General features: G+C 43.4%; 1 protein-coding gene across 1 annotated transcript in view; it reads left to right on the top strand.

Moving 5' to 3' along the window:
* The first annotated feature begins 16,924 nt into the window (after positions 1–16,924).
* The window catches only part of NXPH4 (neurexophilin 4), a 113,010-nt gene continuing 104,025 nt past the window's right edge, over positions 16,925–25,909 (top strand). Inside the window, exon 1 of the mRNA XM_087925457.1 lies at positions 16,925–17,253. Within this exon, the coding sequence (XP_087781583.1) occupies positions 17,200–17,253 (54 nt within the window). The 5' untranslated portion in view covers positions 16,925–17,199. The remainder of the gene's footprint in view (positions 17,254–25,909) is intronic.

Raw genomic sequence — 25,909 nt, 5'->3', positions numbered from 1 at the left:
TGCCAAGCAAAAGAGCCGGGCCGACCTGAGCTTGGCTTCCTTCCCAAGTCCCTCCAGCACGAACCTGAAGGTGCCACCGGGAGAGGCTGCCCGAGGCAGTGATAGCGCCCACCCATCTGTGGACAGGGAGGCAAGGCAACGGCCTGGGCTGCATCCTCCTCTGAGCTGAGCCCCGCTGAGTCAGCGCCTCTGCCTGATGCCCATTCCGCTGCAGCATTTGGAGCTGCCAGCACATTTGGAGATGCGTGGGGATGGGGACGGGCTGGGTGAGGGGTGGAAAGGATGGGGGGCTTCGGGCTCTCTCTCACCATGGACAGGTGGGCGCGGCGCTCCCAGGTACCTCAAAATCTTTTTTTTCCTGTTGTTACGGGGATGGGGGGAAAGCGGGAGCGACTCAGATGCTGTTGTTGGAGACGGCACTGGTGCGCTGGGGGGGGAGAAATTAATTCACCCCCGAAAAGATGTCCTAGCCATTTTTCAGGGCTCAAAAAATAAATAAATAAGGCCCGGCCTTATTTTATGAGAAACACAGTATTTGCTCTAAAATACCAGCCTTGGATCAGATTGTTCAGCCTGATCTGACACAGCCAGGAAGTTATCGGGCATCATCCCATGGCTGACAGGATATAGCCGTTTCTGGAGAAAGCTTTTATCTCCTCTGCCACAAACACATCCAAAAATTCCACAGTAAACTGCCTCAAAGGCTTCTCCCCAGCACTCTTTTCTAATCCGCCTTACTTTGAACAGAGACCAGTTAAGCCACTTTTCTGGAAGTGGCTGGTCTCTGGGTGGGCTGGACTATCCGCATCACAGTGGCAGCCTGGCCATTGGTTGAAGAAATGTGAGGTAGATAACACTGGGCTAGCTCACACAGCCCTGTGTGATGTCTCCTTGGGCAAGGAGCACTCCTGAATTCATACACCCCTCCCCAGCACCAGCCCCTTAAATCTCCTCCCAAAGCGAGTTTCTCAGAGAACAGAGGGCTGGCATGGCCGGGGGAAAAGCAAATGGTGACAGGCAATCCCCTCAGGTAAATAATGACACTGTTGGAAATGAAGCTGGTCTATATTCCCCTTGCCCCTGAATGATCCTGCCTGTGGGCAATTGGGAAATTATACCTATTATGTAGGCAACTGCAGCCCCCTGACTTGAGAAAGCTGGTGAGGTGAATTTGGAAGTTCTGACTGAGGAGAACTACTTGAAGGACCATGAGAAGTAAAACATCAGGGGCTTTTCACCAGGTTCCTTTTATCCCAGACTCTTGGTGTGTGAAACTGTCCCTGACAGAATTGAGGATTTAAGCCCCATTGTCTATCTTCTCTTTCTCTGGGACATCGTCTATCTGGGGGCTCCCCAAATGAGGACAAAGCAAGGAGCCCGTGTCACATTTGTTAAACAGAAGAAAGCTAGAACTGCACCAGCACAAGTGAGACTAAATGCAGCATGCAGCTCTTGTCTCCAGTCTAGCGCCTTGGTTCCCACCTCTGCCTCCCTAACCCACAGCGATTCCTGAGCTGAAGGTGGTGAAAATTAAACATTTGTCTGCTACTGCCATTCCTTGCCGCCTGAAACCCTGGAATATGCAATGAGGCTTTCATGTCCTCGTAGCTTAATATTCCAAAGAGGCTGGAAATTGTGGAATTAAAAGGATTATAAGAAAACATCTCAAGATTTAAAAAGGGAAGGAAATAAATGAGGAGGAAAAATTTGCAATCTCTTCCCCTCCTCTTTTTTCCCCCTAAAATAAACCCTTTAGAAGAGATTTACAGAGCCGATATATCTGAACAAAGAGCTGAGATGAAAATAGATCTGAGGCTCAGGGCTGCTGTCGATCCATTTAATATAGGTATTTGTTATTTTTCAAAGACAACAGGGAAGGCTTCAGCAATGTATCAGTGGGGTACCCAGGCAACCCAGAAAAAATCAGGCGAGGGGAACCAAAAAAAATATATATGGAGAGGTGCCAAGCAATGCAATTGAGGCACTTGCTGAAATGCCAGGCAGCATTTTCAGCTCGCTGGAGATGAAATGATTGGGGTGGGAAATGCTATCAGAATGGACATTGCAAATATTTTCTTCCTCTGTCCCTCTCTCTGGGTTGTTTTTGGGGGAGCGGGGAGGGATTTCTGTTATTTGCTGGTTAATTCAGGGAAGCTGGCATGGCAGAGGTGGTATTCAGCAGGTTCTGACCAGTTCCGGAGAACCGGTAGCGCAAATTTTGAGTAGTTCAGAGAACCGGCAAATGCCACCTCTGACTGGACATTTTACAGTATCCTTCCCCTGCCACGTCCACCAAGCCACGCCCACAGAACCGGTAGTAAAAGAAATTTGAATCCCACCACTGTGGCAAGGTCATACCTGTGGAAGAGACAAGAACAAAAATTGGCATCTCCTTTGCTGCCCAGGCATCTCACAAACGCTCACAAACAGCACTGCAGCTTTAGATGCGCTTAGCCTCATATTTGGCGCTGATCTGGTTCACCAAACAGGCAAGCCCCCGGATGAACTCGGCCATCATTGCAAACCAGGTCACAGGCCTTGGCAAAAGCACCCATCAGCCAGTGAGAGCTTAATCAAAAATGTTACCCATGCTTTTGCACAACTTGTGAATCCAGCCCTTCTTATATATTATAGCAATTGCACTTAGACTTATATACAGCTTCATAGTGCTTCACAGCCCTCTCTAAGCGGTTTACAGGGTCAGCATATTATCCCCAGTAATCTGGGCCCTCATTTTACTGAGCTTGGAAAGATGGTAGGCTGAATCAACCTTGAGCTGGTCAGGTTCGAACTGCTGGCAGTTGCCTTGGCAGTCAGCAGAATTAGCCTGCAATACTGCAATCTAACCGATGCTACACCACGGCTTTTACTGCTTTAATAAAATGCCAATTAAAAAACCTGGTTCCTCGGAGATTCTTTCAGCTGCGTTCTTATTGGCTTGACTTACTACATGACTTTGATCAAAAGAATTGAACTGGCAATGTGAGCAGAGTTAGCCTGCAATACTGCGTTCTAACCACTGTGCCACCACGGCTCATAGGTGTACAATATAGATATTTTAAGGAACACAGAGAATGACATCTCTTCTTTTGTGCCATCTCATCTAATAAAATATTATGCTTTTATGGCATCTTGTACTTTTGTCTGGGGGTACCTAGATTATCAGGACTTGGATCAATTGAGAGTCAGGAACTTGTAAAGAGTAGGATGCTGGCCTGGACTCTAAGGAGACCAAGGTCAGATGCACCTGTAGTCATAAAAATTCATTGACAGTTTCTGGGCCAGCAACATTTTCTCGACATACTTTAACTCATACATTGTCATCTTGGGATAAAATTAGAGGAAGGAGTGTTATCTATGCCACCTCAGCCTCCTGGTTGAAATCTAACACAGAAATGGTTCAGATGTTTTCAAGAGTGTATCTATAATCAGTGGATTCTATTTATGATAAAAGTTTGCTTGTAATTCTAATCTCATCTGATAGACCTTGAGGAGCATATCACACATCTGGCTTGAACTTTTTTCTGTTATGTGTGAAATGCTGGAGAACCCGAGGCCTTGCTAAAGTGATGAAAGCCGGTCTAATTATTCTTGAAATCTCTTTTGAATGGGGCATCTTGCCCGCAAAATGTACCCAACCTAACAAACGTTTGGTGACTTCCTCTTATTGGTGGTGTGGATGGACTTTCGTCCTCTGTTTTTCTCCACCCACACAGGCCATTCTATGTAGCAATTTCATGCTGCTCGCTCCTTTCCCATCTGTCATGCCCAATTTGACATTGCTGCTTCCAGGGGAGAGATGTCCACTATGATTTTTGTCTGCAGTTCCATCGGCAACTTGTCCCCAAACAGATTCTTCATCACCCACCGACAGAGGCTGCAGCTGTCAGGCTGAATTCCACTTCCCACACCAGCCAGGAACTCACTTCAGAAGGGAGGTCAACAACAATCTTATCCCTCACCACGGTGAGGCCACAACATTCGGTGGGCCAAGACCGAGAACAAATTGTGCACGGACAGAAGTTGATCAAACAGTCAGTTGACACTTTCTTCCATTCAGTGGTGCTTATTTCACTCTACCTGAGGCCACCTGAAGGCAATTGAGAAGATTCATGGGAGGCCCAAAACACACGTAAACATACCCCTGTCTCTGAAACCAACTATATATATGAACTGTGGTGGAACAGTGGTTAGAAATGCAGTACTGCAGGCTACTTCTGCTGACTGCTGTCTGTCTGCAGTTTGGCAGTTTGATTCTCACTGGCTCAAGGTTGACTCAGCCTTCCATCCTTCTGAGGTGGGTAAAATGAGGACCTAGATCAGGGGTCTCAAACACAATTTACCTGAGGGCCACTGGAGGAGGCTGGGCCACATAGTATTATACTTTATATTGTACTTTATATTTATATTATACACTAATATTATACTTTCATATCACGGTGAGGGCCACAGGATATCGTCCTGTGGGGTGCAATTGGTCTGCGGGCCGTGAGAATGAGACCTCTGACCTAGATTGTTGAGGGTAACAGGCTGACTCTGTAAATCACTTAGAGAGGGCTGTAAAGCATTGTAAAGTAGTATATAAGTCTTAAGTGCTATTGCTATGGCTATGCTGACATCTCAACATCCAGCATTGCAACCAGTGCTAGCTAGGAATTCTGAATTCTAATAGCTGGGCTGGCCTTACTATCTCCTACATTGATATTTATTGATATTTATTACATTTATATTTTTTCAGTTGCATAAGAAACATATTGAAGTCAACATTTACCTAATGCAACCTGTTTTTAAGTCAATGATCCTTAATAGGTATCTGTTATAATTAAGAAACAAAAACCCGAACTTTTCTAAAGTATTTATGGTGTAATGCGCTTCACTGGGCCACCTTGAATATCTGGATCCACGTATGCTCTAGATCAGGGGTCTCCAAACTTGGCAACTGAGGAATTCTGGGAGTTGAAGTCCACAAGTCTTAAAGTTGCCAAGGTTGGAGACCCCTGGTCTAGATCAGTGTTTTTCAAACTTGGTGACTTGAAGTAGTTTTAAGTTATGTCCACAACCTTAAAGCTGGCAAATTCGAAAAACACTGCTTTAGATGGATGTCAGTATTTTTTCTTTTTTTTCTTTTCCAAGGAAACTTCTGACAGTTTCAAAGGTGGGGGCCAGAGAAGGCGAGGAAGAGCCAAACAAACAAAAACTCTCCTAAGTTTCTCACCCAACCCCCAAACTCCAGAGTTCCTTTGGAAAGCTATAGTTGACAATGTCATATAACTTTTATGCATGTATGTGCTTGGAAGCAAAATTCAGATATCTCATTATTCATGATTCCATGTGTTATAATCATTTCTCAGGCATTTCCTTTACCTTGGCACATTCAGAACTCTGATATACTCACCTCGTAAGACATCAAAGATATAATTTGAAAGGGCGCCATATATAAATGAACCGTAAAGAGTTGGTTCAGAAAGTTATGAAATGGCAGGACATTGTTAACTATATTATTTATCACTATTGCATTTTTACTGGCCGGGGGGGAAAGCAAGACGGCTTCAGAGCTAGAATAATTTCACTGGATTTAGCAGATGTGCAGTTTTATGGGTAGGGAATACCACAAAATGTCTGAGTAGTTCCTGCAATGCCTGCTGCAATACTTGGAACACCATCACTACCTAAATCGCTGGAGGCATACCGATGTTAAGGGTTTTTTAAAATTCAGATATAATCCACACCTCTCTTCCTCCGGTAATTATTCCACTCATTGTAAAACACACCTAAGGACATCTGTATGTTGCCACTACTTTTCACTCTGTAAACCTGTGGAATAGACTAAGGATCACTGGAATGGTCTTGTGGTGCCTCCATCGTTGAAATCTTAAAAGCCAGAGAGCTGCTGTCCCTCCAGCCAACCAATCACAGGGAGGGAAAATTACAGGTAGTCCTCGACCTGTGACCATAATTAAGCCCACAATTTCTGTTGTTAAGTGAGACATTTGTTAAGTGGTTAACAGCTTCTATCCCAGGGCAGTAGCTCTTTTGAATTCTGCTGTATAGTGCAGTGTTGGTGATGTAGTGACCATTCAAAGTTAGAACGGTGTTGAAAAAAGTGACTCTGTGTTTGTGTTTATTTTCATGGTCATGGTCATGATGTGTGCTGAAGATGGTGTTTGATTTCGTTGTACGAGGTGCAATGACAATAAAGTAAACTAAACTAAACTGAGTTTTTGCCTCCAGTTTTACGACCTTTCTTGCCACAATTCTTAAGGGAATCCCTGCAGTCCTCAAGTTAATAACACGGTTGTTAAGGGAATCTGACTTCTACGCTGACTTTGCTTGTCAGAAGGTCGTAAGAGGGGATCACAGGGAGATGCCAGCCATCAGAAATGTGAGTCAGTCACCAAACACCTGAATTTTGACTGCGTGGGGATGCTGCAACGGTTGTACGTGTGAAACAATGGACGTAAGTCACTTTTTTCAACACTGTTCTCTTTGAATGGTCACTAAATGAACTGTTATAAGTCGAGGACTATCTGTATAGCACCTTTTGATCATCCTGCCTCCCTCCACATTGTTGACGTTGTTAGTCGCGAAGTCGTGTCCGACCCATTGTGACCCCATGGACAACATTCCTCCAGGTCTTCCTGTTCTCTACCCTTCTCCGGAGTCTGACTGCTTCAGTGACTCCATCCAGCCACCTCATTCTCTGCCTTCCCCTTCTTCTTTTGCCCTCAATCTTCCTCAGCATTAGGCTCTTTTCCAGTGAGTCCTTCTCATTAGGTGGCCAAAATATTTGAGTTTCATCTTCAGGATCTGGCCTCCTAAAGAGCAGTCAGGGTTGATCTCCTCTAGGACTCACCGGTTTGTTCGCCTTGCAGTCCAAGGGACTCACAGGAGTCTTCTCCAGCACCATAGTTCAAAGGCCTCAATTCTTTGGCACTCAGCCTTTCTTATCCCCTTTCTTATCCTCTCCACATTGCATTGGTTTTATTGGTGGTTTTGAAAACATTAAATGCAGATGTTCTTAGCAGGAGGGAAGAGTGGACAAAGTGAGTGGCGCTATCTCTCTGCTTTGTACAGGACATCCATTCAAAAGACCAGTGAAGTCTTTGTGTGTGTGCGTGTGTGTGTGTGTGTGTGTAGGGGGTGTAGGTCTGGTGTTAGCCCGTCCTTTCTGCCAAGCTCTGAGGAATTCCAGCAATGCCCCTGCTCCTTCTTGTAATTTCTGTCACACTGCAACTGCATCACAAATAATTCAGCAGGGATAGCAGAAATAGTAGCAGAAATCATAAACTGTAGACAAAAATATTAAGATGCCCAGAGGGCTGCATCTATTCCTGAGCAGTGCAGGGCCAAAGGTCCCTGTGTAAGGACACACCCACCCCCGCCCGCCCAAACTGTCTTTTCCATTTCCTAAATGCTTCTGTGACCCGTTGCACACTTCTGGAGATCTACGCATTCAATAGGAATGGGAACGAAATCCAGAGGTGGATCTGCAATATTCACTGCATATTTTTACGCCAATTTTACACGAGACAAGGCAGCCTGCAAAAATCTGTCTGGATGCAGAGAAGGGAAATTAAAATAACAACATCAATAATCACCATTGAAAGAGCAACATTGACTGTCCAATTCCAAAAATAGATTAAGCTGGAACGAAAACTACACCTACCTACCTGTCAGCAGATCTTAAAGGTTGAAACTCCTTCAGAACAAGAACCTTAATATATTATTTCTCAACAATCGCCACTCTGTGATCAGCCCCTTTTCGTGATTCTCCTTTAGCACCTTTAACAGCCAAAATCATTGATTTTTTCCCCCCTCTTCCTCTACTTATGAGTCAGAAGTCAAAGGGTCAAAGATAAGATCCTTGGATTTTAAGCTTGGGAATTCTGAACCTGTCCTTTTACTGGGCTCTGTAGATTTGTTTCAGTCATTACAATGTGCCCATCAGATGAACAAATGATTGAATAAAAGGAGACAGATGTCTCGGATTCAACAGTTACTTCAGCTGAAAACTCGCCGTGTGATTTTTGAACATGTCATCTCAGTTGCTGAAAGTAACACATCTTCCGACATGTTTGGATGTGCAATGTATCATATGTCTGATCAGGAATCAGTCTATGGAACTGTTGAAAAGGAGCGCATTTGATATTTGGGGAGATTTATTACTTTTTATTACCTCTGATTTATTACTTTGGGGAAATTTACTCAATTTTACACGCAAGACACATGAATTACAAGGACAGAATTGTTTCAACAAGCATGTTTACATTTGTAGGAAACAAGGAAGAACCAGTTTAAATAAATATCAACGTTTTGACAAGGTAAAACCTGTTTCATGCAACAGGCACAATAATAAGGAGGCAGTCATTTCATTTGCAAAAAGGGAATAACTTCATTGAGTCAGCCAGCGTATTACTTCTGTATCTCCTTCCTTTGACAACAACGATGGATCAGCATCTGCTGCACATTGTGAGGAAGGTGGAGTTAGAGAAAGCTTAGGAGACACAAACTAAGAGAAGCTCAGTTGCTCTGGAAAATATGTAGCCTGGGAGCAAAATTAATAGACTTCTAGATGAGAAATAGAATATGCTGAGCAAAAGCCGGCCATAATTACCTATGCCAGAGAAACACAATATCGTTTGGAAATCCCTGACTAAAAGTGAGCCTCACCTGTGACCCCACCAGCTGGCTTTGAAGAAACATTTTCTATTCCATCCACAAAATGTATTTAGAATGTGAAAATGGAACCTCTAAGAAAATGAGGCAATATTCAGTCCCAAAAGGCAACTGGACTTTGTTTTTTCGGGGGTTTTTTGGATGACATTTCGCTTCTCATCCAAGAAGCTTCTTCAGTTCTGAAGAAGCTTCTTGGATGTGAAGTAAAACCAGGGGTGGGATTCTACCAGTTCACACCTATTCACTATAACCGGTTGTTAGAAGAAATTCCTGGCCTAAACCTGTAAGGAAGGCAGGAAGGAAACATTCTGGTGTTGCTTACAGAAACTACCTGTCCATTAACCCTTATTACATTCTTGGCAGGACTAGACTTCCTGTCTCAGGAACTTCTTTGGAGTTTTTTTCCCCTCCTTTGCTGGTACTTTGCTTGTGTGGTGTGACCATTCAAAGTTACAATGACACTGGAAAAAAGTGACTTATGACCATTTTTCACACTTACAACTGTTGCAGCATCCCCACAGTCATGAGAGGCCAGGCGAGGAGATGCGTGCCTCGATGTGAGTGATATTGAGTTGGCCACACCCAGCCAATAACATGACTACCAAGCCATGCTCACCATCTAAGCCACATCCACAGAACCAGTTGTTAAAAATTTTGAATCCTACCCCTGAGTGAAACGTCTTTAAAGAAAAAAAAAAGCCCAATCTCCTTTTGAAAAAAGCACCATTGGGACAACCATGACCTGGATGACTGAGAATTTCCATAGACCCTTTTGGCAACAGTCAATGCTCTCTGGGATTTTTGCTCACTTTTTTCAGACTATGCCACCCCTAATTTCCCCAGATTTTTTTGTGCCTTCCTACATCTTATGCTATTTGTGACTAATAACCATGGTTCAGCCTTCATTGGAATGTCCTGGGGTTTAAGAGGATTCCCACCCAGGCTCTCCTTTCAGGTCTTTATTTTGTTCTGCAATTTTGCAGACCTCAAATGTTTCCCAATCATACTGGTTCCCTTGTTTCTCGCTTATTCTTCAGGCTGCATTCTTATTGGCTTGACTTGGTACTACCTGACATTGCAAGTATACAGCTAACACTGGCTTTTCCTAGTAGGTTATGAGAAGATTTGCTAAGTAGGAATGTATTTGAGCTCTTAATAGTATTGATTAATTTAATGTCTTTATTTTGTAATGTATGTTATGTTCTGTAGGTATTTCTACCATTTCTACTGCACATTTTCATTATTAAATGCAATAATCCCAAAGTAACATAATTAAAACAACAATGCATTATTTTCAAAAGGTGCAAAACGAATAAAATAGTAATAGCACTTAGACTTATATATTATACTGCTTCACAGTACTTTACAGCCGTCTCTAAGTGGTTTACAAAGTTAGCATATTGCCAGCAACAATCTGGGTCCTCATTTTACCGACCTTGGAAGGATGGCTGAGTCAACCTTGAACGGGTCAAGATCGAAGTGCTGGCAGTCAGCAGAGTTAGCCTGCAATACTGCATTCTAACCACTACGCTACTGCGGCTCTTACTGCTTTAATAAAATGCCAATAAAATGCTTGTTCCTCAGTGATTCTTTCAGCTGCATTTTTATTGGCTTGACTTACTACCTAGCCTTTCAAAGTTACAGTTAACATTGGCTCTTCCTGAGAGGTTATGAGAAGATTTACTAAGTAGAGATGCATTTGAGCTCTCAACAGTATTAATTTAGTCAATACTTTATTATGTATGTATGTATGTATGTACTATATGTATGTATTTCTACCCAAAGGTGTTTTTTTCCAAGAGGCAACCTGGACTTTCTGGATGTTTTCTAGAAAGTCCAGCTGCCTCTTGAAAAAAGCACCTTTGGGACAACAATGACATGGATGACTGAGAATCTCCATAGACCTGTATTTCTACCGTTTATACTTCCCCTTTTCATTATGAAATATAGTAATCCCAAAGTGACATAATTAAAAAAAATAACACTGCATTCTTTTCAAAAGGTGCAAACCTGACGAAATGCTTTAACCTTGGGTAAGAGATCGGAACAGGTAGACGTACATTTATTTATTTGTTGATTATTTCACTTTACATAACTGGGCATCTCAAATGCATGACTCTGGAAATGCCTATTCCGCCTGTGCTTGCAATACAGGTGTCGACCCAGACAGAATTCCTGCCTTTTTATATCTGACAGCGCATAATCGTTCTCATTGAAAAAAGGGCTGTTTGGAAAACTGGAGTCTCCATGGACTTCATTACTGCCCCGTGAGTGTCACTGCCCTTTTGTTTCTTTTCTTTTGTATTTTCTACTGCTCTAAACCTTGAATTTTCTCAGAGGAGTAATAGGACAGGTCAAAGTTAACTGAGGTTTGCATAATCCCTCTGGTGGGTGAGACTAGTTTACAATTGCCCTTCGATAGAGGTAGGCTTCCACTTACAACTGTTTGTTTAACGACCGCTCAAAGTTAACCATGGCACTGAAAAAAGGGACTTAGGCAGTGGTGGGATTCAATTTTTTTTACTGCCAGTTCTGTGGCTTGGTGGGCGTGGCAGGATATTGTAAAATCTCCATTCCCTCCCCACCCACTAACCTGCTTTCCAGCTCCATTCTCCTGTGCAAGGCAACAAAAAGAAGACCCAGCCAAAAGAAGATCAGCTGGGATTTGGGAGGCAGAGAATAGATGGGGGTGGGGCCAGTCAGAGGGAGTATTTCCTGGTTCTCTGAACTACTTAAAATTTCCGCTACCGGTTCTCCAGAACTAGAACCTGCTGAAGACCACCTCTGGACTTAGGCCCGTTTTTCACACTTACGATCTTTGCAGCCTCCCCCCGTGGTCAAAAATTCAAGCACTTGACCACTGTTACCTATTTATGACGGTTGCAATGTCCCAGGGTCATGTGATTCCCTTTTTCAACCTTCTGATCAGAAAAGGCCACGAGGAAGCCAGAGTCACTGAACAAATGGTGTTAACTCATTTAGCAACCGCAGTGACTCGCTTAACCACCGGGGCAAGAAAGATCATAAAACGGGACAGAATTCACTTCACAAATCTCGCTGAACAATAGGAATTTGGGGCTTGATTATGGGTCGTAAGTTGAGGCCTGCCTATAGTTTAACGTTATACCTGTCCTCATCTCTCCTTGGGTCCTGCATATCTGCTTGTTCTTTCATAGACCTACGATTCATGTTGTGTGACTAAGAATGGAGAAGTTTTAGCCTGCAGGCTTAATCCGATTGGCCAAGTTGTCTTGCTACCTGGTTCTCAAATTCAGGAAAGTTCTGATTGCACTTTTGAAGTCCTGTCACTTCCTTTTATCCCAAAGAAAAATGAAAAGGTCCTAATTTGGTTGGATTGCTTGTCAGGAGAATGTAGCTCTTTCTCCCCCTCCCCTCACCAAACAGGTTTCAGAAGTGCTATAAAGAAGGAATCCACCATGGTCCTAGATCAAGTGCACCCTGATGCTGCCCACTAAGCTCATGTACAGCTAGTTCTCGGCTTATGACCACAATGGAGCCCAAATTTATGTTGCTAAGTGAGAAATGTATTAAGAGAGTTTTGCCCCGATTTATGAATTTTCCTACCACATTTATTTAAGTGAATCACTGCAAGTAGTTAAATGAGTAACACAGTTGTTAAGTGAATCTGGCTTCCCCATTGGCTTTATTAGATTTTGCAGCAGAAATTCAGATCCGTAAAGCACACACAGATGACTGATTCAGCAGGATTCATTCATTTCTTTATATTCATAATAACATGAGAAAATGTACAATACCAATAGTAGATTCTTCCAACGTAACACTAGCAAAACACAAGCAGCAGTTTCAGGGTTCAGAGTATAGTAGTAAAGAGAAGCCACGCCCAGATTCTCTTTTAAGTTTCAGTTTCTAATTCAGCTCACATTGGCTGACCATGTTAACCATGTCTCTGCCAGTTCATGAATATTCTGACAGACTTGGCTTGTCAGAAGGTTGCGAAGAGGGACACTACCACCATCATAAATATGAACCGCTTGTCAAGCATTCAAATGTAAACCGCATGACCATGGGGGATGCCACAATGGTCATTAAGTGTGAAAAATGGTGTGATAAGTTTTCAGTGCTGTTGTAACTTCAAATGGTCCCAAAACGAACTGTTTGTACTGTAATTCTGTGGTGGTGGACTAGAATACGTGTCTCCACTTGGCATGGTTAAGAAATAGGAGAACACAAATGCAACAGACTAGCTGGGGTCAAGGAGATCTCTGGAAAATCCTTGGAAGAACTGTGGCTTGTTGTCAGAGAGACCAGGATGGAGATCAAGATTCAGGCCTGACTTGATGGCATCCAATGGCTGTGATGAACAGTGGCTCCGTGGTTATTTGGGGGCACTGCTGCTTTTTTAACACAGTCATGTTAGAGTCCTTCTGAATGCAAGACATGTGCTGTATCCAAGCCCTAGCCCTGCCTCAGCTCAATATTTCATATTCCGACTATTCATATGTATCTTTGGACATAGGTCTCTCACGATTTTTGTTGTATTTATATTCTCAGGCCTGCATTTGTAAGATTGACGCACGGCAATTAGCTCATCTATTCAGAAAGCTGAACCCCAAGCAAGTAAAACATCAATTTAACGTTATGTTTTTCACTCTGAAAGGAATAAATATACCCCTGGCAAATGCAGAATGTTAAAAAAAACAAAAAACAAAACCCTCTGATATGTATCCAGTGGCTGCAAACTGAAATACATTCCTGCTTGGAAATTCTGGGAGCTGTAATTTCAACGTATCTAGAAGGCATCCAGTTTGGGATGGTTGCTAGAATGCTATCCTGACCTACAGGCACATATCTAGACAATATCCGAGAGAAGAATTCAGTCTTTTTCAAGATATACTGCATCTTGAACTGCACCAAAGACTTTATAGATGGCTTATATTTTCCCAGCGTATTTAAATTTCATTAGATATGATCAAAAAGTTGGAAAAAGCAAGGCATGAGTAGGACCATACCTGAGACAGGCCTGGAATATAATGATATTTCAATGTGAGATCAGTATCAGAAAATTTGTTTCATTTACAATTTTTGTATCCCTCCTGATAACGAGACTCTTTAGAGCAGTTGTGTCCAACCTTGGCAACTTAGATCACAGGTCCTAAAGTTGCCAAGGTTGGACACCATTGCTTTAGATCAGGGGTTCCCAAACTTGGCAATTTTAAGACTTGTGGACTTCAACTCCCAGAATTCTGGGAGTTCAAGTCCACCAATCTTAAAGTTGCCAAGTTTGGAGACCTCTGCTTTAGATAGTGAGAATGAAGTCAATAAAATGAACTCCCAAGTAATAATATTTATTTGGGTGAATTTTAGAAGTTTTAGAAGAAATGAAGAGGATGACAATCAGAACAAGAAGCATTTGTTGGTAAATGCCACAGCACCAGGAAAACCTCTTTAAGAGGAGATAATTCCACCAGCAAAAAGGCCACTTGGCAATCTGCTAAAAAGAGTTTTTCCTCCAGTTGTGCCCCTGGAAAGATGCCACTAACACTGCTCTTGTGGTAATTTTCAACCCTTACAACCAAGCCTTTCCGAGGGAAACAACTGAGATTTTAAAAAGAAACACACACTGAAGAATGTAGGGATTCACCTTGGTCGTATTGTAACATGGAGATCTCAGCTACCCAGATGTGGATGTTAAATCCTTCCATTTGCCACTGCTGCTAATGTGCCTCATTAGGATATATGTGTGTGTGTGTGTGTGTGTGTGTGGCATTCAGCTTTGTTCGGGTATTTTCCCACGTCATTGTAGTTGTGCTTTTAAAGTTGTAGTAACGTTTGGGCAGAATTTCATCTGCCATCATCAGGCTTCTGTATAGCGTTCATCGATGAACACTATACAAAAGCCTGATGATGGCAGATGAGATTCTGCCCAAACATTGCTACAACTTTAAAAGCACAACTACAATGATGTGGGAAAATACCCGAACAAAGCTGAATGCCATACATGTAAGTACTCGCGAAAACTTATATATATATATATAACATATAATAATACATATTGGACAATTCAGTAAGAATACTAGCAAATGAGGAAAGTTTCATGATACTTGGAACTGGCTAATCAAGTTCCCAGCTCAAAAAAGCATCCAGTTTTGCCAATGGGAAAGTATTTTCATTCATTCATTCATTCATTGACTGCAACCAGATAGAACATTCAGTCTCTTTCTATCTAGAAGATGGTCCATAATCCCCTGGGCTAAAAGCTAGTGCTTTGCCACAAAATATACACAGCACTGAGAAAGTGAATTGCCACCTCGAGCTGCACCTGAGCATTTTCTCAAGCTCCATGACTTCCTTGCCTGGAAAACAGCAGCTGAATGGGAGATCTGTTTGTTCAGTTTGGGCATGAGCTTCCCAACCACCATTTCCAAACGCCAAGCAGGTCGGAGAGCCACCATTGGGGTAACAGCGCGCCTGCTGCACCAGCTGCCAACTAGCCAGCTGGCCAATTAAAGGCTAAGCAACTGCTGGTGCCAGCAGCTAAAAGACCTCAGTTTTGGGGGGCAGGGGCTTCCTCCGTCTTTCTGTCCCCCCATCTCTATTTCCTCTTTTTTTTTTCTCCCAGTCACCCTCTGCCTTGGCTGCTTAAGCACTCCAAAGAGCCATGTCAGCCTTCAAGGGGAGGGAAAAGAAAAATAACCCTTGAATATCTATTTGGGCTGAAATGAAAGAATTACTGCCTGCCAATGAGACAGCACCTTCCGCATATACAAGAGGCAACCTTTTCATGCCGCTTGGAGGATACGAATGGGCAGACTAAGAGTCTGCAATAATTATACCCTGAATTAGAAGGACTGGCATCTAAATACCGCTCTGTAATATGTGTGTCTGCCTGCATTTGAAGATCCAGAAGGATGCCACATTCTTTATGTGACCTGTGGTCCATCCAGGTGGAGTATAACACCGGGCTTTAAGCCTAGATATACATGTTCTCTGCTGGGGAAACTGCATTCCCATTTAAAAAATATATATTATCTCAAGGGCGAAAGAAGGAAGCTCTGCATGAGCTGGAGAATACTATTTGTTAACCAAGAGTTTGGTGGTGGATGAACAAGTTTATCATAATGCCCTTCTGGTCCTTGTTTTCTTAATTGTAACTCTTCTGAAATCTCAAATATGCTAGACGTTATGGAAAGCGAGGGGTGTGTGTCAAAGATGCTTCGATTGAGTGTTGTTACTGAGGTAAAGTCTCCTTAAAATATAAGATGCACTCTTCTTTCTTTCTCTCACACACACTTCTGAGTCAGGATAGAAGCCATCGGAGGAACCCATCCACCGCTTTCTCACCATGAAAAGAAAATAAAGAGATGAAAATATACTTTTATGCGTTTCTTTCTTTGATACGACCTTAGGCTGAAAACAGATGCCAAAGCTCAGAGCCTACTCTTTCTATTTGTGGCTCTTTCTGACTCTCTCCAACATTTCTTCTGCCAGATGGAATAAAGGGTTTAACACCAAGCAGTCTTCCCACCTCAGGCAAGGGTTATGCGAAATATCTCATATATATATATATATGCCGAAACGTAGCTACAACTTTAAAAGCACAACTATAATGAGGTGGGAAAATACCAGAACAAAGCTGAATCACATACATACATACATACATACATACATACATACATACATACATATCCTAGATATACATATCTCATATATATATATATATATATATATATATAGTCATATAGACCAAAGACAGATAGATAGACAGACAGACAGACAGTCGTTTTGTGATAAACTTTACCCTTTTCTTTGAGATCACATATTCAGAACCAACCCAGCTACCCACAGATCTTCCTTTGCAAAATCCCTTAAGCTGCCCCCCCACCTTATTTTAAGAACGTCCCCCTCCCCCGGTTTCTTGTTCTGGCCCACCCGTGCCTCTTATGAACATGGTAAGAGAGGGTCCTTTCCTTAATCCCTCCCCCTTCCAGATCGGCCGTGGCCTTCAGACTGAAGACGGCAACATCTTCAGCCACCAGGGTTGTGGTACTAAGGGTTGGGAATTGGTGAGACACGGAATTTTCAGGTCCGCCCCCGCCCCTTTCAGTCCCCGGGCAGGGCACGTGCAACTCACGCCCGCCTGTGCTGGAGCGCCCCCACCCCCACCCCCACCCCGCTCCATCCCCACTCAAGTGCAGAGTCAACTTTCTGCATTTGTCCCCCCCTCCCTTCCTGTCAGGGCTCGGTGCATCTTGGGTTGCTGCTCCGAGAACCTGCTGCTCATCCTTCTTCTCCCGCTCCGCTCTTTCGCGCTCCGCTCCCCACCCCGAGGATTGCCTGTCTTTTTTTTTTCTTTTCTTTTTTTTTGGGAGGAGGAGGAGGAGGAGGGGGGGGGGTCTTTCTTAATCCGCAGCTCTCGGCCTCCCCACCTCTTTCCCTCCAAGCTCTCCTTCTCTCTTTTTCTTCCTCCCTCCGGCTCTCTCCAGTTTTTCCCTCCTCTCCTTCCCGCTCTCAATGCTGGTGAAAAGATCGCTCCCTTGAAACATGAAGGTCCTCAGCTGGGTACGGCTCGCCCTCAGCCAGTGGCTTGTGCGAGAGGTAAGGCGCGCCGGAGGACGACCGCGGGCGGGAGCCGACTGGCGGACGCGGGGAAGCGCCGGGCGGAGGGGCGAAGTTGGCGTGGCCCGGGGACGGCAACCTCGCACCGGGAGCAAAACTTGGTCCCGGAGGCGAGAGGAAGAGGGAGCGGGGACGTCGAGAAGCCGAGAGCGCCCGCTTCGACCGGGAACTAGCAACCGCGGGGTGGCTCGGGAGGGGGGAGCGTTTGCCGGCAGCTTCCCGCCCCCGTCCCCCCCCCCCGACGACGACGACGACGACGACGCTGCTCTTTTTCCTAACTTTGACTCGACTCTGGGCTGCGTTTGCTAAGAAGCGAGCGGAGGAGACTCTGACGCGGGTTTCCAAAGTTCGCGCGTGACGCTGAGGTCCGGGGAACCGGGGAGGACCGGCGTGGCGGGACGAACCGCGTTTGGGTGGGAGAAGCGTGTGTGTGTGGGGGGATTTCCGTTTTCTTAGCGCCTGGCGGAAAACCGTCGAGGCAGCCAGTTCCTCCGCCGCGATCCAAACGGGGCGGCGGGCGTTACGAGGAGGAGGAGGAGGAGGGCACCCGCGCATCCCCTTCGAGCAGCCGCGGTTCGAAGCTTGGTCGGGCCAGCCAGCCCGCCCGCCGGGCAACAACGCGACTTTTGCACGCCTTCGTGTGCCCGGGACGCCTCGTGGAAGCGGCTGTCGGGTTCCGCTCGGCTCGGAATAGGACGAGCGTTACTTTCCGAGCCCCGCGGGTGCAACTGTTGAAGCTCGGCTGCGCCGTCACGTACTACTGGTTGTGTGTACAAACGCCAGGCACGTGGCCGTGCGCTTCCCGCGAGCTGTTGTGCGGGCCGGGTTTGATCCGTGCCTTGTTGTAAAGATAAATGCGGTGTTGATACGTGGGAATGACAGCTTTTTAGAGGTACCGTGGCTCGTTTTGCGTGAATATACCGTGCAGCGGAGACACCCCACGCAAGCAAATAGTGGACGGGCGGTGTGTTACATACTTGTATTGTGTGAGCCCGCCCACCGAAATTCCAATCGATTGTATTCTTGGGAAGGGTTGCGTGGAAGTATCACGCACTCCACATTTATATATGTAGCAGGATTTCCCAGGAGGTATGGAATGGGTCACCTCGCCAAATTCCCACCGCCATCCAAGACATTGTTTTTTTAAATTCCAATTCGTGATTTCTCACATCATCACTGTTTTGTTTTCCAGAGCACAGCTCCAGTCAGGGGTTAGAAAAGGGGTACAAGCTTTTTCTGATGCCGTTCCTGGCCTTTCCTCAACCTAATGGTTATTTATTCCTGGCATCTGAATTAAAAGGAGTAATTTTAAGCAAAGCGTTGACCTTTCCTTACCTCTTTTTACTCATTGTGAATTTAGTTCTACCAGTCTCAGGTGTGGTGAAGCCTTTGATCCATTGTTTAGTCTCCCCAGGAGATTTTCCAGGCCAGCTCCTAGATTTCCTCAGGGAAGAATTTTGGCTAGGCAGAGATAAACGAACTAGGGGGTCTAGGAGCTGCCTTTGTATGCAAGCCTCTTGCTGGCACAAAACCTGGTTGCCTTCCTCCTGATCTTATGAGCCACTTGAACTCATCTTCTGAAGCAATAGGGTTGAAAAAGGGAATGACACTCCAGCCCCAAACAAATCATTTCCTCTATTACACACACACAAAAGAGAGGTGATTGTGTTGCTGCAGACAATATGCTTCCAGGTTAGTTTGCACACCAAGTGTATTATAAATAGGTTAGCCTGGAAATAATGTTTTTTTTTTGTTATTGTTAAACCAAGGCTAGTTTCTCCACTAACTGTTTACCTGGAGGCCTGTGCCTCCAATTTATCCAGTTAAGTTGAATAAAGAAGCATTTAATGGAAGTGATCTTAAATAATTGCAGAGGCCCTTTTACCCAGACCTTTTGCCTTTTTCTGCTAGGATCCCCTTAGGCTTTGAATGTTTTTCTTCCTTCTATCAAATCAGCTGCCATGTTTTTAAAAAGTCTTTTTTAAAAAAAAAAAAACCAAACACTATCTCACACTCCTTTTCTGGTGGCTTGGAACTTTCTAACTTCCCCATTTCTTGTTAGGAGGGATAAACAATAGCACTCAGAAAGGATCATAAAATTTTGATTCTTCCCTGCCTGCTTGCATCCACAGCCGCCTGTGTGCAAAATAATTCTTTCACAGGTAAATGGCACTGCCATTTTTAGTGCTTGCAAATCAGGAGTTGAAGCGCCTCAGCTTCATTTTTAATTTTTCTCTCCGTGTGTCTTATTTTTCTTTTTACGGCATTATAATGCAGGGAGAAATAAGGAATGGGCTCATTAAGCACTGGGCTGGTGAGAATCGGATTTCATAACAATCAATTTTTATTTTTCAACAATTTCAGGAAGGCTGATCTGTTCCCCCTCCCCATTCAGACTTCCAGAAGGTAAGATCTCACCAGGCTGAGGTTCTTTAACTGATCCTGTTCTCTAAGGCAGGAAGAAGAGAAAATTCTTTGGAGGCTTTGTCTAGCCTTTTTCATCAGCAAAATAAATTGCTGTTAAGATGATAAAAACCTTTGTTTTAAAACAGATAATGTTATTTTTATTTATTTATTTATTTTGGAGGGAGGGGGAGTGGTTTGAAAGGAAAGAGATCAAAGGAACAAGATCTATGCTGGGTTTCAAAAAGAGATGTAGCTGCTAATGCAGATGTTTATTATTCAGTTGTTTTAGGATTTATTTCTTTATTTAAATCTTGCATTAAAAAAAGAGCACCCAGGGAAAGTGTAAACGAGATGGTTTTCCTGCTTTTCAAACCAGCTTTGTGTGTATAGGTGCAAAAACACAAACTATCAGCTCTGACACCCTCTCCCTTTTTTCTGGGAAAGGGGGTTCCACCCTCCCCACGTACATCTAGTTAAATTGGAAAATGGCTGGCAACTGGTTTTTTTAAATTTTAAACCAAGTTATAAGAAATGAGAAAGCCCTGCTAGATATTGAAACGTTAGTGAATACGCTTGGTCTGCATGACCTTTCTTAGTTGCAATCCTCAATCTGGTTTTTACGAAGGTGCTCTATGAAGTTCTGAGGCTTTTATATTTTGTTCTTTTATTCAGACATTGTTTATTTCCTTTCTAGCTGCCAATCCCCTATGTTCTAATTCTTTGTATTTTTCCTGTCTTCCATACTTTGGGGGGGAACAAATAAGTGTTCCCTACACACAAGTATTTCATGATGGTCCAGACATAAGAAAAAGGAAATGCCTTTTGTCTGAGAATACAGTTGTTCAGACCCATTGGAACCCCATCTAACAACAGTGAAGGAAATTTGTAAAGCCTCAGTCTCTTATTGTAGAATCTAAAATACCATATGATAATGTGAAATCCAGTAGTTCCCACACTATGCTGACAATCTATATTGACCTTTCCTTTCACTCCATGTAAGAAAAAGACCAAGTTTTTAGTCTTTGGGAAGTGGAATACATTCTTAAAACAGTATATTACCATCTACATATTTCCTCTTAGTTTGTAATTGTTATTAATTTTTATTAAGCACAGAATTTCCAATAACCACTTTTTTTTTCTTTTACAAAATGTCTAGAAAAACATCCATGGGAGGAGATGTCTCTTAAGGCACATGAGATGATAACTGAACTCAGTTCAGTGAATTCAGAATTTGGGTTCTGGAGTGCTCCCTTCCTATTCAGTTCGAAATTTCCAATTACTTTTACGTAGAGTTTGATGTGGATTTTGTTTTGTTTAGATTACCTATGAATGAGTCAGAATCAGTTTCGTACGTTATAAATCTAGGAGGCTAACCTTGTATCAGATTGGACTATATGGCCACCATGGAGTACCAGAATGTCAGCTTTTTCCATATCATTGCTACAATTTTTAAAAACAAATACAAGAGACACCAGCGTAGAATCTTTGGCATGCAAAGTATGTTATCTTCTATTGATCAGTAGTCACTCTGCTGGCTACATCTGTTGACTAATATAAAAGATAGAACTTACTTTTTATTCCAGTGATGAACAAAGACTAAATTTCATTAATGATGTTGCCCAAAAGAGATCGTTTGCAAAACTCCAGGTGACTCTCTAGGATTTATCCTCTGTCTCAGTTAAGCCCCATATCAGTGCCTTATTACAAGCATCCTGTTCTTTACCTGGCATAAAAGTGTATTTGCTGAGAGGCTGTCTTTTATAGAAGGGCAGAGGGGTGCTACTTTCCAAAGGGGGCAGCATCCTGGCATATAGGCACTGCAAGGCAATTCTGCTGGTAGCCTTTTGACTCTGAGCCCAGTGTCCCATTGCCACCATGATCTGCGTTCAAGCTGAGATGAAATTGGTAGACCAACTGGCAATCATATGCTGACTATAGGGAGTTGGGCGGTTTAGAAATATGAAATGAATAAAAACTAAAATGGGCATATTCTGCTATAGGATTGGGTGCTGTTTTACAAGTTGTTCAGGTGAGGTTTACCTTATACCCAGCTTTTTGCTTATGATACTTCACCAGGGAACCAACTTTTGAAAAGTTTCTGGCTGTACTTATGTCAGCTGGTAATTAAAAGAAAGTTTGTGGCTGCCTTAGTTCTCTTGTGGTGCTGCATCTTCAGGTTTCTTTTTTAAAATTACCATGATTTTGAGCAGATACTGTCAGCAGATGTTTGCAGATTATGAGAGACAGATCCAGAGCTTATGGCTAATAAAATAAATTTAAAACACCCCAAACACTGCAGAGAGAAAGAAGCATGCAGTTTTGCCTAGAACACATATTTTGTACGTGTATTGGAGATTACCTAATTTTAAATTATTTAGCCCGGCAATGCTGTGGGGAGGGGGTAATAACTGAGTAAGTAAAGGCCTTGGAACGAACATGATTAGAAGATGTGTGGTTGAAGATGCATCTGAGCATAGGGCATAGGATTTGGACTACCATGAGCCATGTGTAACCAACTGATTTTGAGCTTTTAGAAAAACGCATTTGTTTTTGCATAATGGGGAAAAGTTATCTGTGTTTGGAGGAATGTTGTTTTTATTTTGCAAAATAAAGGCATGGTTGAACTAAAAGCCAAGCCAGTTTGGTCTAGTTAAGGGCCCAGTCTAGAAACCAGGGGACTGTAAATTCTAGGCCTTACTTAGGCATGAAAACCACCTGGGTGTCTCTGGGTCAGTTATTCTCTCAGCCAAGCCTCACAGGGTTGTTGTGTGGAAAACACAGGAAGAAAGGTCTGTTTGCCACCTTGAGCTGTTTCTAAAAATAATAAAGGTAGGATAAAAAGAAATTTTAAAAAGAAGAAACACTCTAGAAAACTGAGTTCTACACCTGTAGCAAAGCCATTTTCTGAAAATCTGTCCTCGTGTATATTAACTCAACATTTTGAGAATGTTATAAGAGAACCGTGTTAAGAAAAAAAAAACAAGCCAAGTTAAACCAGAGACATTTGCAACTGGTACATTACTTTGAGTCTGATACACCGGTCTTTTTTTCTTCCTCCTCTTTGAATCCAGCTTCGCTTCCCGTGACCCCCTTCCTCCTGTAATCACATTTAAGTGTAGAAGGTGTGATGGACTGAGACACTCTGGCATGGCTGGGAAGAATGAGTAAGCTCTTGTCTCAATTGCATCGGAGCGCCTTCGTGTTGCAATTTGAATTTGCATCAAAGCAGACTGGCACGCTTCCAATTTTGCTCTGCAGGGGGAATTTTTGATGCTATTGCCTGATTGCTTTTCTCACTTTTCCCTGTATCCCCTTGGTGAGCGTTGGGGGCTTTAGATACATTGATACCCCGATTCATCAGGCACAGCACAACTTGGAGGGAAAGGTCAATTTTATCTTTGGTTCTCAAGGGCGCGGAAGGGCTGTAACTGATCTTGAGCTTCTTGGGATTTCTTATTCCTGGTTCCACTGAACATATCCGATTCCAGCCTGGGGGAGTCTCTACAGGTAGGCCTTGACTTACGACCACAATGGAGCCCATCATTTCTGTTGCTAAGTGAGACATTTATTAAATGAGTTTTGCCCCATTTCTTGTCACAGTTGTTAAGTGAATCACTGCAGTTGTTCAATTAGTAACACGGCTGTTGAGTGAATCTGGCTTCCCCATTGACTTTGCTTGTCAGAAGGTCGTGGAAGGGGATCTCGGGACACTGCGACTGTCATAAATATGAGACAGTGGCCAAGTGACTGAATTTTGATCATTTTTGACCACGGGGATGCTGCAAAGGTCATAACTTGACAAAACGGTCCTATAATGGCACTTTTTGTCAGTGCCGTTGCAAGTACAAATGGACACTTAAGTGAACTGTTGTAAGTCGAGGACTACCTGTATTGAGGCTTGCGAACTTGGCTGCTTATCTCACCAAGACCTATTTCGGAAAGCAAGTTCTCCCCCTATGAAAATGGGCCAGTCTGCTCTACCTCAGGGTTATTCACTTACTGGCTATGAAGTAACTTCCTCAAATCATGGCACAGAGCCATCTTTGTCTACTTCTGACCCTCGGACAAGGGCATATGTCCTCCTTCCCAGATAATTCAGCTTGTCCTCTCCCTGGATCTGCTCACTTGCTGCATTCGGCACTGCCCTGTTCTGAGGGGAAAGAACTGGCTCTTTTCTTCTTTTCCATTTATTATGCTCAATCGCCACTTAAAGTAGCTGATGGGTGCCTGGAGCCCCTTCTGGCCCGGCTGCTTCACAGGGTCAGGCGACTGCCAGATGTTCCTGCATTTAAACAGCTGTCATGGCCTCATTTTGATAAAATAATAAATTCCCCCCTCTTTAGCTTTAACTACTTCCTGGCTCTTTCTGCTCTCAGCCATGGCTATAGAAGAGCATGATTGTAACCACATACACACTACCACGCTGTAATGGGCCCCGGAGAGCCAGAGGGATTTTTTTTTTTTTAAAAAAGGATCCCATAGAGGAACAGGGTTGGTTTTTACCGAATGAATTGAGCCACTGAAGTTGGCAGGGGTACCATAAGACACGGTATCTGGGCCTTTATGTATGTAATATGGTGACGGTGGTAGTATAGAAACGTCCATTGCTGTGCCCATTCCCAGCAGTATTAGATCAGTTAAAATTATATTCTGCCCCTAAATGCAGGGGCCCTCGTATCTTTCTGAACTGGACTACTTGCGGAATTGTGTGGCTCTCTTGTCTGCAAGCTCCGAGTTCACACACCCCTGCTTGGAAGGGAACACACTGTTGACATAACTGCATGAGAATGATGGCTGACAAGAAAACAGTATCCAGCAAACAGCTTTTAGCCAGAGAGTGGGGCACTTACCTCTCATAAAAAGCAACCTTGTTAACCAAGTGGTTTCAAACCTGTTTGGATGATGAGGAAAAGGAGAAGAGTAAGGGGTAAGTTTAGATTTAAGCCAGGATACAGAAGACCTGGGGGGAAGTGGGGAGATGTACAGTTGGGCATTTGTTGTCTAATTTTAGACAAAATGGCTGAATAAAATTAGATACATGTGACTAGTGCCCCATATTGGGCAGGCTGGCTGTATATGAGTAGCCTAGGATCAATCTCTGCACATTGGACATTCTATTCAGATGGCACTTCTGCAAATCAATTTTTACTCTCCTAATGTTTGCTTTGTTTCTTCAAATTCTTCACCTTGAGCAAATGTCAACCCTGTAGAATAGGAGTGTCAAACTGGAGGCCCACAGGATGCATCACGTGCATGCCACACCCACCCCAGGTCCGCAAATGGGAAAAACATTGTAAAATGTTACGTGATGGCAACATGATACGGCGAATTTTACACCCGTGCTGTAAATCAATGCTCAACCATGGCTACTTAAAGATATATGGACTTCAACTCCCAGAATTCCATGGCGGCTAGGGAATTCTGGGAACTGAAGTCTGCATATCTCAAAGTAGCCATAGTTGAGAAGCACCTGTAGAGGAACTTTGCAGGATATACTTTGCAGGATACAGAGGCTGAGTTAAAATCCAGGTTAATTGTGGAAAATTACTGGTGAGGTTTTGGTGCTAGCTTCTTTTTCCAGCCTCAGGATCCATTCCAAACAACCATTAGTGATACTTTATTCTGAAGGGTTATTAAGAGGACTGGAATAAAGACAGAGACAGCTTCGTATTTGAAATAAACACCGCATTGTAAAATAATTACTAGAAAAGGAGATAGTCCTGAATTTAAGGTGGCTCCCTGCCAGAGGAAGATTAGTTTTTTTTTTAAATAGCCTCCTTTCCTCCCTTGCTGTATTTTTGGTGAATTTAAGACAATCCTCCCATTTTAATGATAAAGTATTTAGAACAAAACAGCTTGCCTTCCTTTCAGGTAAATACAATGAGCGCATTTAGGAAGCATAATAAGCTTTCAGCCGAATTTAGTCCACCCTCTTACCAGCCCGATCTTGGAGTTCATTTCTCATCTTAGTCTCTCTGTTAGATCATCAGTGAGCAGAAGGTAGATTGAGGTTTACCATAATAATAGTCTTGGGAGGGATTTGCAATTCTTAAGCAGGTTTTTCTGACTCCCTAGTTTCCATGAGCCCTTACAACAGCAACAAAAAGAACCCCCCAAATGCTAACTCACAAATTGTGCTGTTGAAATACATTTTTAAAGGCACAGTTATTATCCAGAAGTGTATTTTTTTACTTGCGATTCATTTAATGTCCAAAATAGAGTCCTGGGC

Source organism: Pseudonaja textilis, chromosome 2, assembly GCF_049901715.1.
Source record: "Pseudonaja textilis isolate UNSWEBS1 chromosome 2, rPseTex1.2, whole genome shotgun sequence".
NCBI lineage: Eukaryota > Metazoa > Chordata > Lepidosauria > Squamata > Elapidae > Pseudonaja > Pseudonaja textilis.
This window is presented reverse-complemented; position numbering and strand designations above follow the sequence as displayed.